The following is a 23151-nucleotide window of genomic DNA, read 5'->3' as shown; positions in this document are numbered from 1 at the left end:
AACAAATTCATTCAGTTTAAGTTTTGTTACTTTAAATTAGATGTCATTTGCTTTGTGTTATCTTCATTAACTAGATACCTAACACATCCAATCACTTGTTTACATTTATTAGAAATATGCTGTGCATTGACAGTACCGGTAATGATGTTGCAGTAACCTGAACCGTCTGCGTTTTACTGCTCGGACTGAAGCTGTAATTTCACCATGTCAGGACAAAGCTGCAACGGAGGTGTTTCAAGATGGTGTTTTTCATGGATGTGTCTAGAAGCAAATGTCTTGATTAATGTGCTGGTCTGAGCCAAAGTCCTGTTTGACAGTTATGAGTTCAAAGTTTCTCGGTTTACTAGGTATGGCAGGACAAGCCAAGTGTGACCTGCAGTGGGGCTGTATGGATCTGGACAAGACTCCCCTCCATCCCCATCAGGGGTGGCCAAGCGGACACAGTCATTTTACAGGAGAGGAGGCGAGTGTTGAGTTTCAGTGTCACACAAGGGAAACTCTTACAACTACACTCCTCAACCCCTGCCCTCCTCACCCTGTGTCCCTCAGCACCAGTATCCATTATGTCCCGATATACTCCCCACTCCTTTTCCGTCCCCCATTGAGCTCTAGTTGCCATCTCATGGCCCAGTGCGCTCCCAGACCGTCCGTACTCTGTTTCACTGCTGTAAATGTCACCTGCCTTACCCTCTCTCTTCTTTTCACAGAGTGTGCTTTATTCAGCCACCATTTAAAAAAGACCCCTGCTTGCATTTCATGTTTTCTCTTTTTTTTAAAACGTGCCAAAGGGCACTTTTCCTCCCTATCCTCCATAAAATATTGTAGAAGGCATACGATAACGCCTATATATTTCTGTGAATGTCAGATTTTATTTAGTCACTGCTTTGAGACTGGATAGCTGTGAGTAATGCTCACGTGTTTTTTGCAAATCTTAATTTAAACTGTTAGTTTACATTTAGTTCTTTGAAGCCATTAGTGGAAATATAGCATTAAATTATGGGTTTTTTCCATTCATAACACAGTTTTGTGAGTGTTAGGTCCACAAATAATAGCAATCATTTGTAAAAGTGCTTCATCCAGAAAGAGATATGTGTAATACTATCATATGACAGGGTGAAATTTTACAGTTTACATGCCAAGGTCTTCAATCAGATCATATCCCAAGATGATGTTCTGTGCATGACTCATGCTGGAAACACAGCAGCAAATGTGTCAGGCATCTTCTTGCATTTCTAAAAATCATTATAGTAAGTCCTTGGTAGCAATCTGAGCAGAGGAATGTTGGACTACTAAACACTTACAATTGTGGATTTTGACTGAACATAACACAGTCACAGTTCTTCCATGATGCAAGGTCTATATTCTGTAGAGGCCATAAGGGACCTGGTCTGAAAGTGATGACAGCATGATTAATGCACACCTCCATTCCCGCTCACACACTAACATCACATGCAAGCACAAGTGGCTTGCTTAAGCAAAACTTAAGAAAGCTTAGAAAAGTAGCCAGTGTTCATCTGAAGATCACTGATAAGATAAGACACAGTTTGGCACTGACAATAACACTGAACTCATTATTTTAGGGTTAATAACAGTGAAAACATTTTGGCAAGTTTGGTAATACATCATACTAGAAGAAACTAGCCTTCAATTTATTTAGCTAACTGATTCGTCAGTCAAAAATTCAGCAAAATTTTGATATCAGATAAAAGCAATTTGGCTAAAAAATAATCAGACAAAGAAGAAGTGAATATATTTAAATACATAAGTTGTGATAGAGAATTCAAAAGCTTAGTCCAAACTTTCTCATGATGTGATTCTGCAGAACTGATTACAATATTCACACGAAAGAAATCTGTCTTCTATTAGAACAACAGTACATCCCAACTGGGCTGCAAATGCTTCGCTGTCACGTATCATCCGCACCATCTGCCAATAACAAAATGAGCTCAAATACATCGACAGCCTAAAAAGCATTAAAACACTTTGTGGTTTTGTCATCCCTCAGCAGTCAAAATGAGTTTCTAAAGAGATGCAGTGATGTGAAGGAGCTCTTTCTCAAACCACCTTTGTTAACCTCACCACCTCTATTAATCTTCCGTGCACAGCTATAAAAGAGCCTGTGTGGAAAATGAAGAGGTTGTCTGAATTCAGTGCACGCCAGAGGCCAAGTGGTCAGTCAGGGTAAGGGGAAACTCGGGCTGGCATGCCGATTCAGTGCCAGTTACTGCCAATACAAGCTATCAGGCCACATAGACAAACACCTTGACAAATGGTTCCATACTGCGAGAGAGCATATCTGGACTGCCAAGTCTTACGGCAAACTAAGGGTAGCTTAATGGAAAGCGTGGACTAAAACAGCACACATGTGTTATTCTTACTCCACCTATAAATTTTGTCATCATGATATATGAAATCCCATAAATTTTACATCAAGCAATACACCTTTTAGAACCATTCAGTCCTCACATTTATTGTTATAATGGGGAAAATTTGTATTTTTCATAACCATCTAATTAATTATGTAACAATGTTAGCATGTTCCCTTCATTTAATCCATGATCAATGTATGTTTTTCTTACGGTTACATGCTATTTATCATGTAATTCACCGTAATGGTTTTTAAATATGATCTACTGAGAATTTGTATATACAAATAGAACAATGAATTGTAATGTAGAGACTGTACAATTGCTTCATTTTATTTTGTCATTCATACACAGACGAGACAGTCTAAACTCAACAAAGATAGTAATGTAGCATTTGAATGTTTTGTTGTTTTTGTTGTTGTTTTGTATTATTTACATCTTACTCATGTGCAAATCTCAGACAAAGAGTTTGTCAAAGCAAGCTGAGCAGTATGGTTTCCCTTTCTGCTCCTTGAAGATGCCCTGGCTGAGCTGCCGCAGACAAAAGGCACACACAAAGTGCTCGGGGTGAAACTTGCGATCCATCGCAGAGATGCAGCGGCCGATGATGGGCTTTCCGCAGCCACCGCACACAGTGCCTTGCCTGGAGTGAAAGTGAAGCGAGCAGAGGGGACGACCATTGAGCTCCATGAAAATTCCATCAGTGAAGGGCTTCAGGCAGTCCTGCGTAGAGGAAGAGGGGCAGTAGGGAGGATAGAACGTTATGTAAAATTAGGCATGGTGTTATGGAGGAAGAAGTTTAAACTTCCAACAGTTAAACTTTCTTGATTTTTCTATAACAGTTTCAATTAGACACAGTGATGCCAAACCCAACCCACACGTCATACCCAACACTGCTTAACATACAGCAGAGTGATAACTTTTAGAGAGAAAGTAAAAGACTTTAAATCCATCATTCATTTTAAATGTCTACGATGTGAAGGGAAACCAAGCGCCTGGAAAATGGTTGACTGTTACAGCCAGATAATGAAGTGACGGCGCCACAAAATCACATGGCATGGACCTTTAATATGAAAACTAAAGGAGTGTTACAACTGTGTTTCTTTTAACAATCTGTTAATAACCGCTAAAGCATAATTGGAACCTACATGTACAGCACTGAATTTGATTATGGTCGTTTCTCTTGGCCGACACTTTGACTTGTCATACCGTAGCAGTAAAAGCACAGGTGTAACTCTTAACATCACCAGTGGCACTGTTCCATTTATTATGCACCAGCATGAGCAGCTCCAAAGCCTTGGAACACCTGAGTTATCTGTGTCCATCAAAGGGCTGGTTTGCTCAGTGTTGGTGACAAAACAAACTAAAACAATAGATGTTGCGTCACAGTTTTAGCCTGATTTCATACAGATTACAGTCAAAATAAAGCAATTAATGACTAGCAAATGTGTGATGAGAATAACACTGTGACAGCCGTGTTAATGACTGCTCTTTCAGGGGAATTTCATCTGGGGCTTACAGGACGCAAATGACTCATGGTATGGAAACGTTTCTACTGTTGCTGTGAAACAGAAAAAGTGGCGGGGAAGTTCAAGGGTCCTAAATTGTATGACCTGTTTTATTTATTTTTATCAGTAGGCTGATTAAAAAGTCTCCACCTTTGAGTGTCCACGTCATCCTTTTTTATGGAGTGTCTGACCTTCAGCCTGCTGGAATTAGTTTTAGGTTATTAGGTAGCAGGTACAACTGACCTTATTGATAATGACTGGTTTGTATAAAATAAGTAGTTGTAGTTGGTGTTTGTGATTAATGATTAACTAAGATATGTTAATTATAATTTTAAGTGATAGGTATTAAGAAATAAAATGCCCTTTATATGTTTTATGGTCAGGTTTATGGACCTCATATTTCAGTACCTGCCAGAAAAACAATGAATACATTCTTAATATTACAGTTGCTCCTGCTTGTCTCTTACTACTGATGGCATTTTATGTTTTACACTTGCACATGTTAAGTAAAGCAGAGCTGCACATTGAACCATTTTTGACCAGATGCTACATACAGAAATAGATTTGAAGAGAATGTAAAAGATACCCACACTGAGGAATACACTTCCTTGATTTATCTGCATCATTTCTAACAGCAGAGTATTCATCAGGCATATGGTTTTCATCAGCGTTGAGGTCAAAATGTTGCAAATAAAGCTAACGTGCGGGTATCTTTTCTCATTTATTCTCAGGCTCGTATGCAAGCCAGAGCTGTGTGTGTGGTCTGAGGTAAGAGGCTCACTGCGCAGACGAAGCACTCTGGATGCCAGGTGCCATTGGCTGCAGTCAGGTAATTCTCCCGCACCGACTCCCCACAGCCTGAGCACTTTGGAGCAAAGAGGTAGTAGAAGTCCTTACAACAATATGGCTTCCCATCCTTCTCTAGGAAACCTAGGATAGGCATAAGATGCAGTGAGTTATTTGCTAAAGTTGTGGTTTCAATTGGAGAGAAATAATCCACAAATCTCTCACCTTCCGTTCCAAACAAGCCTCCGCAGTGTGCGCAGAAGAAGTGCTCTGGGTGCCAGGTCTGGTCCAGAGCTGTCACGATGTTCTAAAGCAGCCCAAAATATATCATAAATTTACTTCCTTTGAGGATTAGTAAGGTTTGTCTCATCTCACATGTTCAAATGTCAGGGAACACAAAAATGTGAATTGTGAAACACACAAAGTGGAACATAGAAGAAGCTGCATTAGTTTCTGATTAATGACTTTGGTCTGCAGCAGAATCCCAGTATGGTTTTGTGTTTTCTCTATTAGAATGACATGTGGGATATGTTGAGAAAAATTGATTACATACTACTGTATGTCATCATCCAATCTTCAAAAGATTATTGTGTAAATAAATTGATGTACTATATGACAGAACAAATTATAGCTTAAATCAAACAACAGCGCAGCTGAATTTGAGTGACATTTAGATACCAGAGAGTTCCAGATTGGTATTTTGGTCATTTTCTATGTGCATTTTCCACCAAAGTGAATTCATTAAAACATGAAATTTCATCCTTTAGTGGAGATCATATTAACACCTATTTTTATTTTAATCTTACTTTCTATGCAGAGGCAGGGTTATATATGAATACAGTTGTCCTCACCTGCATAATAGGCCCCTTGCAATAGGCACAGCGTGGTGAGAAGAGCTGATGGTAGTCTTTGTCACAGTATGGCCGTCCGTCTCTCTCAAAGAAGCCTGTGGTGCTCAGCTCCATCTTACACACCGTACACACAAAGTGTTCGGGGTGCCACACTTCACCCAGTGCTGTGATCATCTGGAGAAAGGAAATGTCAGTGAAAGAGGGAACAAGAGGTTTTGATCTCTTTCATCTTGTTTGAATTTCCACAATTTGGTACCAGTGTGACAAATTCTCTTCTTTGTGTCCTGTAGGTCCAGATTGTACCTTTCCTACAATGCATTTGTTGCAGGAAGCACAGTGGCCCTTGGCTGTGGTCCGTACACCGATCTTCTCCAAGTCAGTGCTCAACCCTCCCAGCAGGTCATCTATCATATCCGTTTTCTTTCTTTGCGTTGTGGCTTTTCCATCTGAAGCCGCTGGAGTGTTGCTGCTGCTGCTCGCCTGTTTTCCACCTTCTGTTTGCTTTTTTTGTGTAAGTGATGGTGGGTCAGTTGGAGGTTCTAGATCCTAAATTATGGTACAAAATGTAGGAATAACAGTTTTATGTACATATTTCCTCAAAATATATTAGCTGTCTATTATATTTATTTTATATTTAATCAGAGTATTTTTAATGTTTAAGAACAAAATGCTTATTGGTCCAAGAGCTTGAGTCTGATATAAGTACAATGCTGCCCTCTGTTGTTAACCATGTCATTTTACTAATGTTTGAAAATAGATAGACATAGTTTTTCAGGCTTCACACTTAAATAAATAAGCTCAAAGGGGCAACACAGATTACTTTCAATATTTATAAAATATGTATTTCCGCACTGGGGTAGTACTAACCCCTTCAGCTAGACCCATCAGGTCTTGCAAGATTGAGTCCAGCTCCTGAGTCGGTGAGTCAGGTTCCACAAAAGCTGGCACAGGAGTTGGAACATCACTAAATCCCAGAGAGGAAAAACACGAATGTTTTAAAATGCAAAACTGACATCCTGTAACATCATTAATAATTGAAATGGTTGCATTTCTGAACCATAGCAAAAATATAACTGGAAATTCTTAACCTTTTAGACCTTAAGAAAATAAAGCACATCTACATAAAGGCCAGAATATGCTGAAGAACAATGCTTTCATTTTCATGGTATTTGCTCTCCTCTTTTTGGGTGTGGTCTGAATGAAAGAAAAACCTTAGCATTAAAATGTTAAAAAGAAATACATAAATTAATTAAAATGTATTATTTAAATTATTAAGCTAATGATCTTCATGCAGCACCACTATGAATCGGGTTCAACTTTGAACTTCACCTGTACACATTTGAGGAGTTTGAGACTTTTCCATTTTTGGTAGTTCCAACACAAACTTTACTTGGCACCTGCGAACACAACCAACATATACTGAAGTTTCTGTACTTAAAGAAATTAAATTACATGTTAGGTTTTAAGTTGTTTTCTTTAGAATTCCAGGTTCATCTACAAATGAAATGGGGGATAAAGCAGAAACAGGATAAGCTCATGATTAATGAGTTTTGTCTTTTTACTTCTCTTTTTGTTGCATCATTGCTCTTTTTCTCAGGGACGCTGTCTGAACCCGCTGGATTCAGGGCCAGCTCCTCTAACAGCAAATCTGCGGCAGGAAACACACACAATAAATCTTTAAACCTCAGAAAAAATACTCATGCAACCAAATATTCATATTACATAACGTTTGTACGGCACACATTGCTCTTTCACACTTATTGTCCTTTGTGGGTGTTAACTGTTAGACTGTATGCATATAATTTATGTATAGTGAAATATTTTCTATGAAGTAAGTTACAGTGGATTTCAATACACAGATCAAGATGCTAGCAGACTAAGGTTGCTCATGCAACTTGCGTTCCTCAGGAAGTGAGGGCATACCACATTGCAGAAGTGAAACTTGTGATAATGTTGCAAGAATCTGGTGACATTTGTTACAACAAATACAACACTCCTTCACACAGGGCAAACCACACATCTAGGGAAATGGGAAGCTTTGTATGAGTAAGTATTTTACATAGAAGTAGCAGAAGTAGCAAAAAAGACAAAGGTTCATTTTAAAAAGTTAAAGACATGACTTTAACTTTCAATGTCAGTAAGTCAGTAAAGATCATCATCTTCAAACATCATCGCACCTCAGAAAAATATTTTTTGACATTGTGAAATTAAAAGAATTTTTCTTTTTTGTCTTACCTTTTGACCGTCACCCTTATTTCATTTCCAGTATGCGAATTAAACGACTTCGTTAAGACTTGTAAAATTCTACTGTATTCTAAATGTTACATTGTATTTGATTTGTAGTGAATCGCTACATGTAGAGCCCTAGAATCAGAGGTAAAACACAAGAACAGTGGTATAAAAATTCCTTCTAATGAGCTGGATCATTGAGTACATTACATATTGTACTTAGAGTCTGCTGTATAAATCAGTCTGAGAACACACAAGACTGTGGTAATACTCCATAAGCACTGGCTGTGCTTGATGTCATGGTGTCAACACACCAACTCCTGATTTTGCTAACAGTTTCGACCTCAGTTTAAATTGTACCATCGATTAGTTTGAGGACATTCATGAAGGTAAAACATGACAGAAAGTTCTTACCGAGCTCATCCATTTTGGTTCCTTCTGACAGCATAAAACTTGAATGTGAGTGGGTGGCTTTTTTTTCTTTTCTTTGTGTGTGTGTGTGTGTGTGTGTGTGTGTGTGTGTGTGTGTGTGTGTGTGCTGGTTAGTTGCTAAGGCAACTGAACTCATTTCTGATCTGATCAAAACCGTCGCTTCCTGTGAGGAAGGTGTGTTTTCGGTTGCTGCTGTGTGAAGAATTGTCAGTAGCTAGGAGGAGGTTTGACTATTTCCTGAAGATGAAAACAGTGAGAGTTTTAAAGCAGTGCAAGTGTGATACCGACAGAGTTGTGCTTTTGTTAAATATTTATTGCATATTTCTTCAAACAAAGTGTGTGTTATGTTGTAACACTACCTCCACTGCAAGTGGTAGAAAAAATCAGCTTCTCTTAATTACTGATTAACATGGCGCTGATAAAACTCAACATCCTCGTGTTACTAACACAGAGTCAGACTGACATTTTGGTTCACAGATACAGAAAATAGGACAGAAAAGATCATTTTGAAGCTGTGTCATGACAGTGTTTGCCCAGCAGAGTTTGCTCTGACTCCACTGTTCACAGTTCTCTCAGCAGTGCAAGCATCACATGTAGCAGGGGAGAGTCAAGTGAGGTCTTCACCTTAAGTTAACCTCACTTTAAACTTGTGAAACACATTGCTGGAAAGTTCCTAAATAAACTTTTTAATGTAACTTTGCACTCTGTATTTATACTCATAAAGAATATGTGTGATTTTTAAAATGCGCAAAAGAAGGAACATTTTTTTTAAAAAGAGATCTATTTTCTGTCGCCTACATTGTAGAGGGCGATTTTGCCTCTAAACAGAAGATGAGTATAGCCCAGGGTTAAAGCGGGATTCAGCACGTGGTGGAACCCTAAAATCAGTTATAGTGGCTCAGCGTGGGGAAAAGAATCGCAATTTCTATTCTGAGCTCTTGTAGATCTTCTTTTGTGTACAGGCTGTGATCAGATGATCTGGGCTGCTGCTGCTCTGAGGTTTACTGCACTTTGTGGATTAACACAACTGAATTTAACAAGATGTGAGCAGGTGTTTCATGAGTTGTCCTGTTCCATCCTCTACACTGACACAGTTTATGCTGTCGTTATACTAAACAGTATGAAGGTGGAATTCAGTGAATGAATCCAAGTATAATCAGCTTACCTTCAAATTCATCTTTGCAATACTTAATGTAACCTAACTCTGAAGACCACAGCCACTTTGCACCAATCTAACACAACGCTTTATTTAAATTCCATCACATTACTGCAAGCGAACCAGCTTATCCTGCACTAAACTCCATATTTTCATGCAACCTTTAAATAACACGGTTAGTCTGTGTCAGGTTTTTTTCCCAGCACATTTTACAACATGAAAAAAATAACATAATATGTACAAACCTGATATTCAAATTTCCAGTTTATCAAACACCACCGAGCAGAGGTTAAATATAACCTCTCTTCTTCCTCTCCTGCCCTGTCTTTATCGCTCTCCATCTCTGAGTAAAATTAACATCTTCACAGCAGCTCTACCTTTCTTTAGCTAGCAGACACACAGTGTGACAAACTGCACACACAAACAGTTTGTGTGTTTACTGACATTTCTTGAGGTGACAAAAACGTTGCATTTGAAATTACCTGCTACTTAAAAAAATATCACTCCTTTTATGCTTCTCTTGGTCCTCTTCTGTAGTGCTAACTAGATGCTGAAGTACAGCAACTGCAACTTACGGACATGTGCACCCATTCCTGTGTTGTGCCGAAAAGTGGTTATCTGCCAAAAATTGATTTCCAATGTTTCGATGTGGTATTTTTTTATGTGTCATGTCTTTATAAGTAAATATTGGTCAATAGACTTTAGTGAACAGGATTTACAAAGGATCTACAAAGGGGTTATTTATAGAATTAAAAAAATACATGTTTTTCAAGTATCTTTATGACTCTGGGTTACTGTATCTACATTGTAACCAATCCAGTCCATTTTGGAAGTATCTTTATAGAATTATTGTTATATTTGTTGCAATTCCTGCTGTCTTCTTGGCCAGATTACTCCTAAAAAGGCATTTGTTAATGTGAATTAGACTTTTTAACTGGATAAATAAAGGATATATAAAAGTCACTTTGCCAAAAATTGATTGCGGCTTCTACGTTGAGATAGGAATGTTGTTTGTGGCTCAAGATGACTTGATATCGTTCATGAGGGATACATTTGACATATGTTTTAGATATTATAAGCCAACAAGTTATTTATGGCAATTTAAATACAGGCAATCACTTTTTTAGCAAATACCGGAAATCAGTTTTTGGCAGGCAATCACCTTTTGGCATTTTAACCCCTGATTATGGTCTCTTTCGTCTCTTTTTATGTGAGATATCGTTGTGAATAATACACGAGTAAGATTGCCTTTCATGTGTTGCTGTTGAGGCTCAAATTTTGAAAGTTTGATGTTTGAAGATGCGCACTGACATGAAGAAAAAAAAAGAACTCCCCTCAAATGTCTTAAACCAAAAGTACCGAGTCTGTTTTGAAAGTGTAAGGAGTAGAAAGTACAGACATTTGGTTAAAAATATAGGTAATAAAAGTAAGAAGTTGTTAGAAAAAAAATAATACTTATGTAAAGTACATATAGCTGCAAAGGCTACATACTTACAGTAACAAAATATTTGTACTTTGTTACTTCACACCTCCACTTTGACTTGTGCAATTTGCTGTCATGGTGAGGCTAGATCATATGCCAGCTGACATAGGATGAGAGACAGGATACAGCCTGGACAGGTCACCAGTCTGTCAGAGGGACAGACAACAGTTCACTCTCTCATATGCATACATGTTTTCGGATTGCTTAGGGGAGCCAGAGGACCCAGGGAGAACATTTGAAACCAACACTTTCTTGCTGTAAGGTGACATTGGTAACCACAACACAACCCTGCTGTCATGGCTACTGAACGGACCCACGCGCAGACAGTTCTTTCAAGGAAACAAAGGGGGATTTATTTACAATAGGGATCACCTTAGTGCAAAAAATATGTACAGTGAGTTGGGAGGGGGTCCAGGGCTCCAGGGAGAGAAGGGGGGGGGGGGGGGGGGGGGAATCCACACACACGCTTCCTCTTCCACTCAGTCACCGCCACCGCTCCTCCGCACACACGCACTCCTCTTCAGCCGCACTCGCTCCAACACTCCACACACTGCCCCACTTGGACAGGTCCGGTGATTCGGTCCAGAATCTACAGACAGAAGGTCAAAGGTTAGTTCCACAACATAAAACACGTGTAAGCGATTCTTCTTTGAATATGCCGCGAGCACGAACTCAGGTGGTTCGACGTTCCAGCGGTGAGCTGCTCTGTGCCACTGCCTTAAATAGCAGCTGGGGAAATCAGCCAGATCAGCCGCAGGTGGACACCATCCACAGGGGTGCGTGGGCCAAGAGTGAGAGCCCGTAATGAGCTCCACCCAGGCAGAGAGGAGGAGGAGAGACAAAAAACTAAAACTAACAACAACAAAACCTGTAGCCAGCGTGGGCCAACCAGAGAGACACGGGGACCGTGACACCTGCAGCCTTTAGTATTAATTCCAAAAATCCAGTAGTGGTGGTGGTGGTAAAGATGGAAGCAGTTTTAATTAACAAGCAATGTAAAGCATATCAGAAATATATATATTTTTAAGAACCCCACTAACATAGAAATAAAGTTTGGGATGCAAATTTTTATATTTACCATCCCATGATGGCTTTACGTGAACTGGTAGTGTTTATATGGTTTATTTTATTTAACCTTGCTGTGTTTGGGAGTCTTGTATATTATGCATATAATAATAATAATAATAATAATAATAATAATAATAATAATAATAATAATAATAATGGATTGCATTTATATAGCGCTTTTCGAAACCCTCAAAGCGCTTTTACAATTCCACTATTCATTCACTCTTACATTCACACACTGGTGGAGGCAGCTACAGTTGTAGCCACAGCTGCCGGAATGAAACCGGAATGAACTATGAAACTATGCTTTGACAGCTTTTTAGTCAAAGTAAACTTTATTGTCATCTCCGCTATGTCCAGTGACGAAGCTCCGGTTACATCAGTGCAAAAAACCTAACAAATATATATATAACTAAGGAATAAGAAAATAAATATACACTTAAGACTTAAGGTGATTTTAACTTTTATACCTATGTGTTACCCTAACATTATGGACAGCACACCCGCTTTTGCTGAGAATGAAACAGTGTGCTTTTCAGAGTTTGTATAACAGGTAAAGGAAAGAAAGACACACATGGACTGCTCTCTCTAAAAAGGACATAAAGTATGATTTAAGTAACTCAAATGAATAGTGACAGTTTCTATTTTCACTTCACTCACCATATGGCGCTCAACTCTCCGCTGATTACTTGCGTTATCTCGCACCACTTTAGTCGCAACCATTAGCTTACGGGGAGGGGTGTTCGTTCTTTTGTATCAATGTATCAACAACAAATAAACCTATTAACGAATTATTTTATGATGAAGGGATTTGAAACCTGTATCTTTTGAAAATAAAGTTGAAAAACATTAAGTTATTCAACCAAGTGAGTAATTACAAGTAAGTACCAACCCCTCCTCTGTGGTTTCGTCTTTTACCGGAAAGGTCCTTGTTTACAGCGCAGCTCTTGCTCCACGTTAGCATCGGTGATTTGACAAGAAGGAAACGGGATTTATTTATTTTTTTACTTTTAAAGCAGTTCGCAAAACTCGTTGAATTAATCTGTGGTACACTTCGACTGGCATGGTTGTTTGGAGGCGGAAAAACTACCGACAAGGGCAGCAATGACAAGCTTGCTAACGTAGTGCTAAGGTTAGCCTGCTAGGCAACTGACGCTAGCTAACTTGTCACTAAGTGGTGCATCCAGTTTACTGAAACAGGTACCGGTATGTCAACTTAACTCTATAACAAGTACTCGTGTCTGTTTCTTTACTGACAGGCACTCGCACTGCCACGTATCACGCCTGGCTTGCTTAGTTTATGACCTGAGTGGCTGCTCATAAAGAACGACCGCGGTCATGGGTGCGGAGAGCAGCGCGGTGCGGAGCTGCACCCTGGAGGAGCCGCTCCTGACTCTGCCCACCGGACCCACCATGTACTCGGCGGTGCTCCAGGATGGAAAGCCCGCTTCTGTGTTTGTTCACAAACGTGGCAATGAAGACAAAGTCAACAAAGCTGCCAAGGTGTGTAATTTCCAGATGTCGCTGCTCGCCTTTGCCGTCGCTCATGTGCATTATGCGTGGAAGTGTGCAGCCAGCACGCTGCCATGATCATGTTGGACACAAAGTACCGCTGCAGCGTTGAGACATTTTTACCAAACTTCTCCAGTCGGTTTTCTGTCTTTTCTAAAACTCTGTAGAAAAAAAGTTCTTTAAAAAAGCGAATTATTGCATCACGTGTGATTGTGTGTGAAGTTGAGCTGTACACACAAGTGTGTAATGTGGATGTAACATTTTAATTAAGAAAAAAAATTAACATGGTTTTGCGTAGTGGAAGAGCCCCCTCCAACTTCAGTATTCTCTGTTGTGACTAGAATTAAATAAGTGAAAGTATGAGTTTTGTGTCTTAACTGACGGGTAATTTAAAATACTAATTATTTGCAATTCTTACACCTGCTTAATCATCCACACATTTCACCCAGCACCTGAAGACACTGCGACACCCACGTCTACTGCGCTTCCTGTCCTGCTCAGTGCAGAATGGTGGCATCCACCTGGTGACAGAGCCTGTGCAGCCCCTGCAGCTACTGTTAGACAGTCTCTCCCCAGAGGAAATTTGTGCAGGCATCTATGACCTCCTGCAGGCACTTGTTTTTCTGCATGAGAGGGTGAGTGTTTCTACAGTCTCTGCATGATTATATCAAAGCATGTGGGAAAAACAAGGTAGATGAAGATGGAGATGGTGATTGACCCTTGGATGTTGTTCTGTTTGCATTAAACATGCATGCATGCATATTCATGCAAGTTCCAAACTTGTCTTGCTCTTCCACCAGGGTAAGTCGAGCCACAACAACGTCTGTATTTCATCTGTATTTGTCAGTGATGATGGTCATTGGAAACTGGGAGGGATGGAGACTGTCTGCAAGTTCTCTGAAGCAACTCCTGAGGTAAGAAGTGCATTAAAGCCATGTGGGCAGTCATGTGAAAAAGAAAGTTTGAGAAGAATTCTTTACTGTCCTGTGGAAAAACTAAGTAAATATCATGATTCAGTAGCTTGTAGCTTTCTCAGTCTTTTACATCATAGTGAAAGAATATTGACCCACTCTTTGTACAACTCTTTTTACAACATTGTTTCAGTTCATTGAGGTTTGCAGGCATTGGCTTAGGAGATGATGTCAAATTTCAATTGATTTAAGGTCTAGACTTTGTTTTTGTTTGTTTGTTTGTTTGTTTGACAACTACTTGAAGTTTTAGCTGTTGGATAGAGTTGGTCTTTGGTACACAGAAAAGCTCATGGTTGACACAATGACAGCAAAGTGCCATGGTCATGTGGTTGCAGAGCAAGCCAAAATCATCATCCCTCCACCACTGTGCTTAAAAGTTGGTTTGAGGTGTTTGTGCTGATGAGCTGTTTTTAATTTTTGCTTGATGCGATTCTGTGCATTATAGCTAACCATTTCCACTTTGATATCATGTAGCCAAAGCACATACCGTAAATCCCGGACTACAGAGCGCACCTGATTAAAAGCCGCATGCTCTAATTTTAGAAAGAACATAAATTTTGTACTTCTACAGGCCGCACTGGATTTTAAGCCATATGCGTTTCACTTCTAATATGAGATATTTACACAGAAATATTACACGTGAGGATTAATCCGTAAGGTAACATAAACATGGTAACATACAAAAATACATACTGCAAATGCTTTCTTTCCTTGAACAGCGCCTGTAACGTGGCTACCTTTAAGTATTAAGTACGTTGCTCATGGTTTTTTTACGGAACAGTGCACAAACAACATTACGTCTCTTAACAACCGGTAAAAATATATACAGTATATATATTACTTATCAATTTTATTGGTCTACTGTTACCAGGCAAAATGTTTTTGGCTGAATGAAAAACAATATGCATTAGCCGCACGTCAGTATAAGCCACAGTGTTCACAGTGTGGGGGAAAAAGTAGCGACTTATGACCCGAAAACTACGGTAATACTGGTTAAGCTGTTTTCTAATCGTACTGTCATAACATGCTAACTGATATTTGAGAAAACATTTTGTATGACTGTAATACCACAATTCAGTCTGTGTGTGTTCACTCAACTCAAAGATTTATCCAAACATTGAGCTATTTTTCTTGCAATGTATATACAGTTCAGCAGTTTTAATGCACTTTTTTTTAGACTGTTTGAAGACTCACTCTGTAAAATATCAGGTTTATGTTAAATGTTGGCTATTCCTAAACTCCTTAGTTCCTCACAAGCATCCAGAATGCAAGAGAGGCCAGCTATCTTCCTCCAGAAGAGCAGGTAAGCAGGTTAAAGTTAATGATTGACAAGAAGCACTTCCCACTGTGTTGACAGGTTTTCAAGAAACGTTTTCTTGACAGGTGGAGGGTTTTAAAATCCTTCCTGATAAACATGCTCACTCTCGGGACTGTTACTCTTTTGGGATGATGGTGGAGTCTCTTATTCCCCTCCTTAATGGCTATGGTAAGGAGAGGTGACCTTGAATATCACATTTCATTTTTTCAGGTTTAACCTGCATGTACATTATCATATGCTTGCACTGTTGTTTTCAGTGTCACAGGAGCTTGCTGCCAGCCTGACAAAAACACTGCAGGCAGGCCTGCTGAACTCTGACCCCATGTCGCGGCCGCCACTCAGTTCCTTGCTCACCAATGACTTTTTCAGGTTTGTGTGGTCAGGTTTGATTTGTAGTTATCATTAAATACTCAGAATGATTTTTTTTTTAAGCAAACATTCTTTTTCTGTGAACAGGAATGACTTTCTGGAAGTGATGAATTTTCTGAACAGTCTCACCCTAAAGACAGAAGAAGAGAAGAATGAATTCTTTAAGTAAGAAATAATGTAGTGATCTTGTTACATGTTATATGTGGACTTTTTTCACAGATAGAATTTTCTTTAACTTGTATTATGGTGTATATATTCTCCTTACGTAGTGTTTTGGTTTTATGTTTTTTAGGTTTCTTCTAGACCGAGTCCAGAACCTCCCTGAAGAGTTGATAGCTACACGCCTTGCTCCCAAACTCCTTAACTCTCTCGTTTTTGCAGAACCCATGGCTGTAAAAAGCTTCCTGCCTCATCTTTTAAGGCCAAAGAAAGGTGAGATTGCATTTGAACAAAAATTGGCTTCTGATAACCAGATCTTCTAATCCCATTTTCTGAGAGAAAGCCAGAACTTAGTATTTGCCTGACAGGCACAAATGTTTTATGAAACTTTCTTTATTTCACCTTTGTGGACAGATAACAGTGGTGGTGGTAGCAGTGAAGATTGCCTGCTGTCTATGTCCCTTTACCGTAAGCATGTGATTCCTCAGCTTCTTGAACTCTACAAGGTCAATGAGGAACATGTCCGAATTGTGCTGCTGACCCACATCCACCTTTACGCTGAGTTTTTCTCCCACGATGAACTCAAAAACCAGATCCTACCTCAGGTGGGGTGTTACTTTAGAAGCAAACTTTTTTGTTGTTGTTCTTGTTGTCAAAAAAACGAAGACAGTTGAAGCTGAAATGTTCAGTATTTTGGAAAATGTTTAAACCAATAAACAAATTTTTTTTTCTTTAGTCTTACCAGACGGGGAGATTAGGTAATAGCTTAAACAGGGTGAAACAGGCAACCCCAGAAATTGTAACCAATTTAATAATGATAATAATAATAATGTATACTTTAATGATCCCCGTGGGGAAATTCCTCTCTGCATTTAACCCATTCACTCAGTGCAGTGGACAGCCATTGGGCGCCCGGGGAGCAGTGTGTAGGGACAGTACCTTGCTCAGGGGTACCTCAGGGTAGCTGTTCAGGGGAATCGAACCCCCGACCTTCCAATCACAGAGCCACCACTTTTATCACACCAATTTTATCTAATGTCTAAAGCTTGAGAACAAAATTCAAATGAAACTATCTCTTAAGTATATTATCTTGTCTATTACTCTCTTTAGGTTTTGTTAGGAATGAGAGACACCAATGATTCTCTGGTTGCCATGACGCTGCAGAGTCTTGCGGTGTTGGTGCCCTTGCTCGGGGCTCAGGTGGTTGTTGGTGGAGAGAGAACCAAGGTCTTTAAATGCACTACACCTAACTTTACCAAGTCTACAGAAGTGACCCCTGAAAGTAAGCAACACTGTCTATAAATGTCAATGAAAGCACCTCTATCTAAATAATAACTAAACAGTGCAAGACAGCACAAGTCTTGTATTGCAATAACTAATTTATTAAAATTTTATGTCTAATTTTTTTGGATAAAGACACTTTTTGTAGTTATGCCTCTGCAAACCACTGCAGTGGATTTTAAATCAAACAGTCGGCTGCAGATTTTCAGCTTTTCCAAAAGTATTGCATAAACTGTTTAGTAATTACTGGAATATTAAATGTCGACAATTTTCAGAGGCTCAAAAGTAACTGGACAAGCTAAAACTGCAGTAATTTTAAATATAAGAGTTTGTTTTTGTAACTGGACAAAAATCCTTTTGCAGTCAATTACTGCATGAAGTCTAGAATCCACGAACATCATCAGATGCTGTGTTTCCTCCCGTGAGATGCTCTGCTAGGTTTTATTGGAGCTGCCTGCGGTGCCTGGTTGTTTGTGGGTCTCCCTGCAATCAGTTTTGTTTTCAGTCTTCATGCTGTGTTCCGTTGGGATTAGACTGACTTGGCCACTTAATGTTATCTTTGCCTTGAGATAATCTTGCGTTGTTTCAGCATCATGCTTTGAGCCATTATCCATTTGCACTGTGAGGTATCTCTATTTTCAGATGTGTGAGTGATGACGTAGCCACTTAACACGTTTTTGCTATTTCACAGATAGGTTTGTTTTGGTTTTCAGCCTAATGATGGCTTCCTTTACTTTTATCAGTATTTATTTGGATCTCATATTGAGAATTTCAAAGGGAAAAACTACAAAATGCAACACTTGAGATTATCTCCTATCTCTTATCTGCTTAATTTGTCACAAAATAATGAGAAAACAGGCCTCACTTGGCCATGAAATTGGTTGTTAGTCAATTGTCCTGTTACTTTTGAACCTCTGAAAGTGGGGGATCGTTTAAAAACAGATGCAATTTGTAAACAGCTAATTTAATACTTTAGTTAAACCCCTTGAATTAAAGGTGAAAACCTTCAGCACTTCAGTTGCATGAAAAAAGACTGCAGTGGTGTATAGAAGCAAAATTATTTAAAATGTGACTGTCCAAAACCTTCTGGACCTAACTGTATATAGAGTACATTTACATTATTGATACCGTATATCAAATAAACTGAGGCTTTTGTTGTTGTTGTTTTTTGAGAATTTAGCTATACCATATAAAAGGGGTGCACAGAACCTGATTGTGCATTAAAGGTCTGGCATCATACAGAGCTTACTAAATAAAAACCTTAAATAAAATGCTTTATTTTACAAGTAATCTTTAAAAATCAACCAGGAACCATTACAAGAACATTTTATATGCTGGAAGCATTCCTGCAGCAGTGTGTAGTAGTAAATGGGTCCTAGCGTGCCGTGAGCATTATTGTCTCGTCCAAAGAAGATTACTAGTTTAGTCAGACTACCAGTTCAAACTAGAAAATCTGGATTTGGAAATTGAAATGTCACTCTAGTAATCCTTTAAGAACTACAGTCAAGTGAGCTACTCTCATCTTACTTTACTTTTATTCTTTAGCCTCACCTGTCCATATAGTTGGAAGTTTCCACCCTCAGATGGCCCAACCCTCCAAAGTGCTGAATTTATTCCCTAGACCATCAGGGACTGAAGGCTTAGTCCTCGGTCACACGGGTAGCAAGACACCAAGGGTTATCAAGCCAGTATCGGGTAAGAAACTCCCTTCATAATATTAATTCAAATGAATTTGTTCATTTATTTAAGGTCCATTGCATATTATTTTTATTTTTTGTATATTCCAGATGTTAGTAGAAAGATGTCTCTGCCTTTGAATGGCTTTCATCAGGACAGTGAGATGGACCAACTTTCTTCTAGCCCAGAGCAGACTGACAGACTAGAAGGCACTGTGGAAGACTGGCCTGACTGGAGTGACCCTGATAGTGAGAATAGAGATGGGCATTCGGTCCAGATCCACATACAGGCCTCAAAGGGCGTAGATCCAGTTAGCAGCCTGGCAATCACACATCAGAACACAGATGAGGAGCCGTGGGATGACTTTGAGGACACTGAACCTACCTCGGATCTCTCCCCCACAGCTCCTTTATCAGACTCAGTCATCCCTGCACCACCCAAAGGGGGCGCTGCTTCCCCATCTTCGAAACATGGTCCTGAACCACTGAGACTGGGTTCCTCTAAACCCCTTAAGTTGAGCTCAACACTGCGGCAGTCAACAAAGACAGAGGCCACTTCTTTATGGGACAATAGCTGGGCTCAAGAGAAAAGGAACTCTCAGAAATCACATAACCGCTTAAACCCCCAGTCCAAACCTACAGTGCCACAAAAAAGTAGTTCAGTAGGTCTGGGGGAGGAGTTTACTATAAGGGTGAAGACAAAGGTACAGCAAGACCCAGAGCTGGATTTGTTTGCAGACATGGTGCCGGACATCAAGTTGTCATCTCCAGCAGTGCTGTCACTACAAGAGACTGGCAAGCGTGAAGCAGAACTGTCCACAGCATCTTCTGATAACACTAAACCTCTGCAGGTCGATTCATCCATCGATACTTTAACATTCACTGCCAAGTTTGCAGCAGTTGACCTGACTGAGGTGAGTGTCTGGTGAAAGGATGTTTTATATACTTTAATATATTGGTTCTCAATCACAGCTGCCTAGCTGCCTGGGATTACCCTGATTTCTGAAATCTTGATTATGTTATACTTAATGCTGGTAAAATAAGTATTGAACATGTCACCAGTTTCCTAAGTAAATATATTTCTAAAGGTGCTGTTAAGATGAAATTCTCACCAGATGTCAATGACAACCCGTCCAGTCCACACACGCAAAGAAATCAAACCATAGATCTCCGTAAAATAATGAGACAGGGAAAAAGTATTGCTGATATGAAGAAAAGAAGGCACACAACAGGGTGCTCCCCACACGATTTCAGACAGCGGACTGAAAATAATTATCAGTAGAGTTTTCCAAGAGCCAAGGACCGCTTGTGTAGAGCTACAGAAAAACATGGAATTAGCAGATACCACTCAGTATCACCCCAAAACGTGTTATAGGCACGCCGGTCCATCATGTTCATTTCTCACTTTGCCTCTCCAAACAATGAAATGGACACGTGTGCAGAAGTTGCATTACCAGCAGGGGTATATAATATATTTAAAGTTACAAAGTTGGTAATGAGCAAAAAAATGTAGTAGTACATTCAAGGTCCTTAATTGTCAGAATCAATTAAGCTAGGCGCCTAATGTGTGTATGTGTAAGTATATGCAAATGTGTTAATGTCTGTTTAAACACTTTCCCGTGGTTATTTCCATGCTGGCTTGAAATAAAATATCTCCCTCTGCTTTTACTGCAGAAGCTTCAATTTGTACATGCGTGTACATTTCACGTTTTGGAGAGCAAAGCGTGAAATGGCCAGTGTGTCTATTACATGCTTTGCCCTGATATCGGATTGCGGGAACAATTGTTTATAAGAAAACAAGTATTGTACTCGACCACCGTGGACTGTATGCACACTCACCACGCCATAATCTCATTTCTGAAGAAAAAGCATGTTGAAGCAAATTTAAAGTTTGCTGAACAATATTTAGACAAGCCTGGGAAATAATAGGAGAATATATTCTGGCCATGTTTGGAAGACAAAAGGTGTTGCATATCATGTCAAAAGTGAAGTTTGGAGATGGGAGCGTCATGGTGTGGGGCTGTTTTTTAGCATACAGCATGGGCAGGTTTGTGTAACTGAAGGAAGTATGAATGGGAAGATGCACTGAGATAAAAACCTGCTGCCATCTGCCAGGATGATGAAGATGAAATGAATGTGTCCAGCAAGACAATGATCCCAAAGACAGTCAAGGAAACTCAACTGGTTTCAGAGAAAGAAAATAAAGCTGCTAGAATGTCCCAGCCAGTCACCTGATGTGAATCCCCTTGAAAATCCATGGAAATGATGCTGTTTTTGTGCTTTCTATTCCCTTGCCATCTGTTATGTCATATGTAGCACCAGGGTCTCGGAGGAATGTTGCCTCGTTTCACTCTGTACTGTACGACTGTCCATGGTTAAAATGACAATAAAAGCGACTAAGAACTAAAGCTCAGAGTTCATAGAAGGGGCCTAAAGAACCTGGAAGAATGTTTGTGTGGAAGAATGGACCAAAATCACGTGCGAAGTATTCAATACATTTAAGCAAGCCTGTTCAATACTTCAATACTTCCCTGTCATTTCTCAGTATGGATTGGATGAGTTGTTATCGATAACTGGTGAGAATTTCATGTCAGTAGCACCTTCAGAAATATATTTAGTTAGAAAATTGGCGACGTATTCAACACTTATTTTACCCGCTGTATGTGAAGCACCATCTGTGTACAATCAGTTATAAGGTATGACTCTGTTTCTTCATTTTACTGTTTTTGGAGGCCTTGTTGGTTTGTAGAACTTTTAGATATGCAGACTGTAACAAGCCTGAAAACACAGGCTCGTTAGGCTTGGGGTGGCTGTGGCTCAGGTGGTAGAGCAGATCAGCTACTGCCTGGAAGGGTTGGTGGTTCAATCCTTCCCCAGTCTGCATGCCAAGTATCCTTGGGCAAGATAATAACCCCGAGTTGCTCTCCGATGCATCCATCGGAGTGTGAATGTGTGCGAATGCTTAGATTGCACTTAAAGAAGGAAGTGCTTGTCTGAGTGGGGGTGAATGAGGCATGTTGTATGAGTACTCTGGGAGAGTAGAAAAGCGCTGTATAAGAATCCATCCATTTACAACTAGATGTTTTGTTTTTTACACTAACAAATTTTACTTTGAATTATCTAGTGACGGTAGGTTCCAACATGACTTAATTCTTTTGACAGTTACACTTCTGTGTATAACTTTGGAAATTACTGCAACCTGTAACCATTTAACACAGCTGCCATGATTTTGAAGAACCTACGAGCCAGAAGACACAGAAGAGATACAAATGCATGTCTAACTTTAAAAATACTGACGGCCACAAGTGTTACCTCTCAGCTTGCCAGTTGATGCACATACAGTATAAAATTCAAAATCCAAAATGATTTTCAGAAAAACTGACCTCTGACCTTGAATTTAAGGTCACTGAGATTACCTTTTTTCAAGATTTTTAGTAGATGCACCTACTGTATGAATTTGAAAATCCTGTCACCTCATTGTCACATTCACAAACATGGGTGCCCATGCCACCTGCCCACTGTGGGGACAGTAGCCCATTAGCCTTTAACAGCTGAGGGGTAAAAAGTGACCGTCAATGACAATCAATGAGAATTAAGAATTTCCCACTATTGTAAATATTTTTCCCAGTGGATGATTGCACCTTTTCCTTTACTTCTTTTCTCTCAAAGACTGAACCAGATGGCTGGGGAGATGAAGATGACCTGAACTGGGAGGATAACGCCTGGTGATTACGTTTGATCCATTACTTCCATCTGCAGTAAAAGACTTGACCACTGGAAAACTGAAACCCATGCACCACATCTGGAGTGCCAACAGACCAGTAAACTGGAAGTAGTTTCTCATTTAACATGATGCAGTAGGGATGGTAATGCCAGGGATGGGCTAAGGCTTTTTATGTTATGTTGATTTTGTCATTTTTAATTATGAGAACTTGCTTTTAAACTGGAACGATCAGCTCTTCATCAGATGGTGCTAGACTTGGACA

The 23151-nt window shown here is 39.6% G+C and overlaps 2 protein-coding genes across 2 annotated transcripts; one reads left to right on the top strand and one right to left on the bottom strand.

Annotated features, from left to right (window-relative positions):
* Positions 1-1618: 1618 nt before the first annotated feature.
* On the bottom strand, positions 1619-8240 carry lpxn (leupaxin). Its single transcript, XM_085449195.1, has 9 exons — positions 8155-8240; positions 7074-7159; positions 6841-6908; positions 6379-6475; positions 5815-6057; positions 5512-5685; positions 4886-4967; positions 4656-4804; positions 1619-3089 (listed from the first exon to the last, which is right to left on the bottom strand). Exons 1-9 carry the CDS (start codon positions 8186-8188, stop codon positions 2823-2825), a joined length of 1200 nt encoding a protein of 399 aa, XP_085305321.1. The 5' UTR covers positions 8189-8240; the 3' UTR covers positions 1619-2822.
* A 4531-nt stretch (positions 8241-12771) lies between these two features.
* On the top strand, positions 12772-23140 carry scyl3 (SCY1-like, kinase-like 3). Its single transcript, XM_085447410.1, has 14 exons — positions 12772-13011; positions 13139-13382; positions 13841-14026; positions 14192-14305; positions 15609-15665; positions 15746-15848; positions 15938-16049; positions 16137-16214; positions 16342-16481; positions 16623-16813; positions 17319-17490; positions 19035-19184; positions 19277-20079; positions 22835-23140. The coding sequence occupies exons 2-14, from the start codon at positions 13218-13220 to the stop codon at positions 22892-22894; spliced, it is 2331 nt and encodes a 776-aa protein (XP_085303536.1). The 5' UTR covers positions 12772-13011; positions 13139-13217; the 3' UTR covers positions 22895-23140.
* Positions 23141-23151: the final 11 nt, after the last annotated feature.

Source organism: Copadichromis virginalis, linkage group LG23, assembly GCF_057382275.1.
Source record: "Copadichromis virginalis isolate Kocher_CV1m ecotype Utaka linkage group LG23, C_Virginalis_male_GT1.1, whole genome shotgun sequence".
NCBI classification, from domain to species: domain Eukaryota; kingdom Metazoa; phylum Chordata; class Actinopteri; order Cichliformes; family Cichlidae; genus Copadichromis; species Copadichromis virginalis.
This window is presented reverse-complemented; position numbering and strand designations above follow the sequence as displayed.

Coding starts and splice junctions, on each gene's coding strand:
- lpxn (XM_085449195.1), bottom strand. CDS start 8,188: ATGCTGTCAGAAGGAACCAAAATGGATGAGCTCG. Junction 7,160..8,154: donor AACCAAAATGGATGAGCTCG/GTAAGAACTTTC, acceptor TTCCTGCCGCAG/ATTTGCTGTTAGAGGAGCTG. Junction 6,058..6,378: donor TGATGGGTCTAGCTGAAGGG/GTTAGTACTACC, acceptor ACCATAATTTAG/GATCTAGAACCTCCAACTGA.
- scyl3 (XM_085447410.1), top strand. CDS start 13,218: ATGGGTGCGGAGAGCAGCGCGGTGCGGAGCTGCACCCTGGAGGAGCCG. Junction 14,027..14,191: donor TTGTTTTTCTGCATGAGAGG/GTGAGTGTTTCT, acceptor CTCTTCCACCAG/GGTAAGTCGAGCCACAACAA. Junction 16,215..16,341: donor GAGAAGAATGAATTCTTTAA/GTAAGAAATAAT, acceptor TATGTTTTTTAG/GTTTCTTCTAGACCGAGTCC.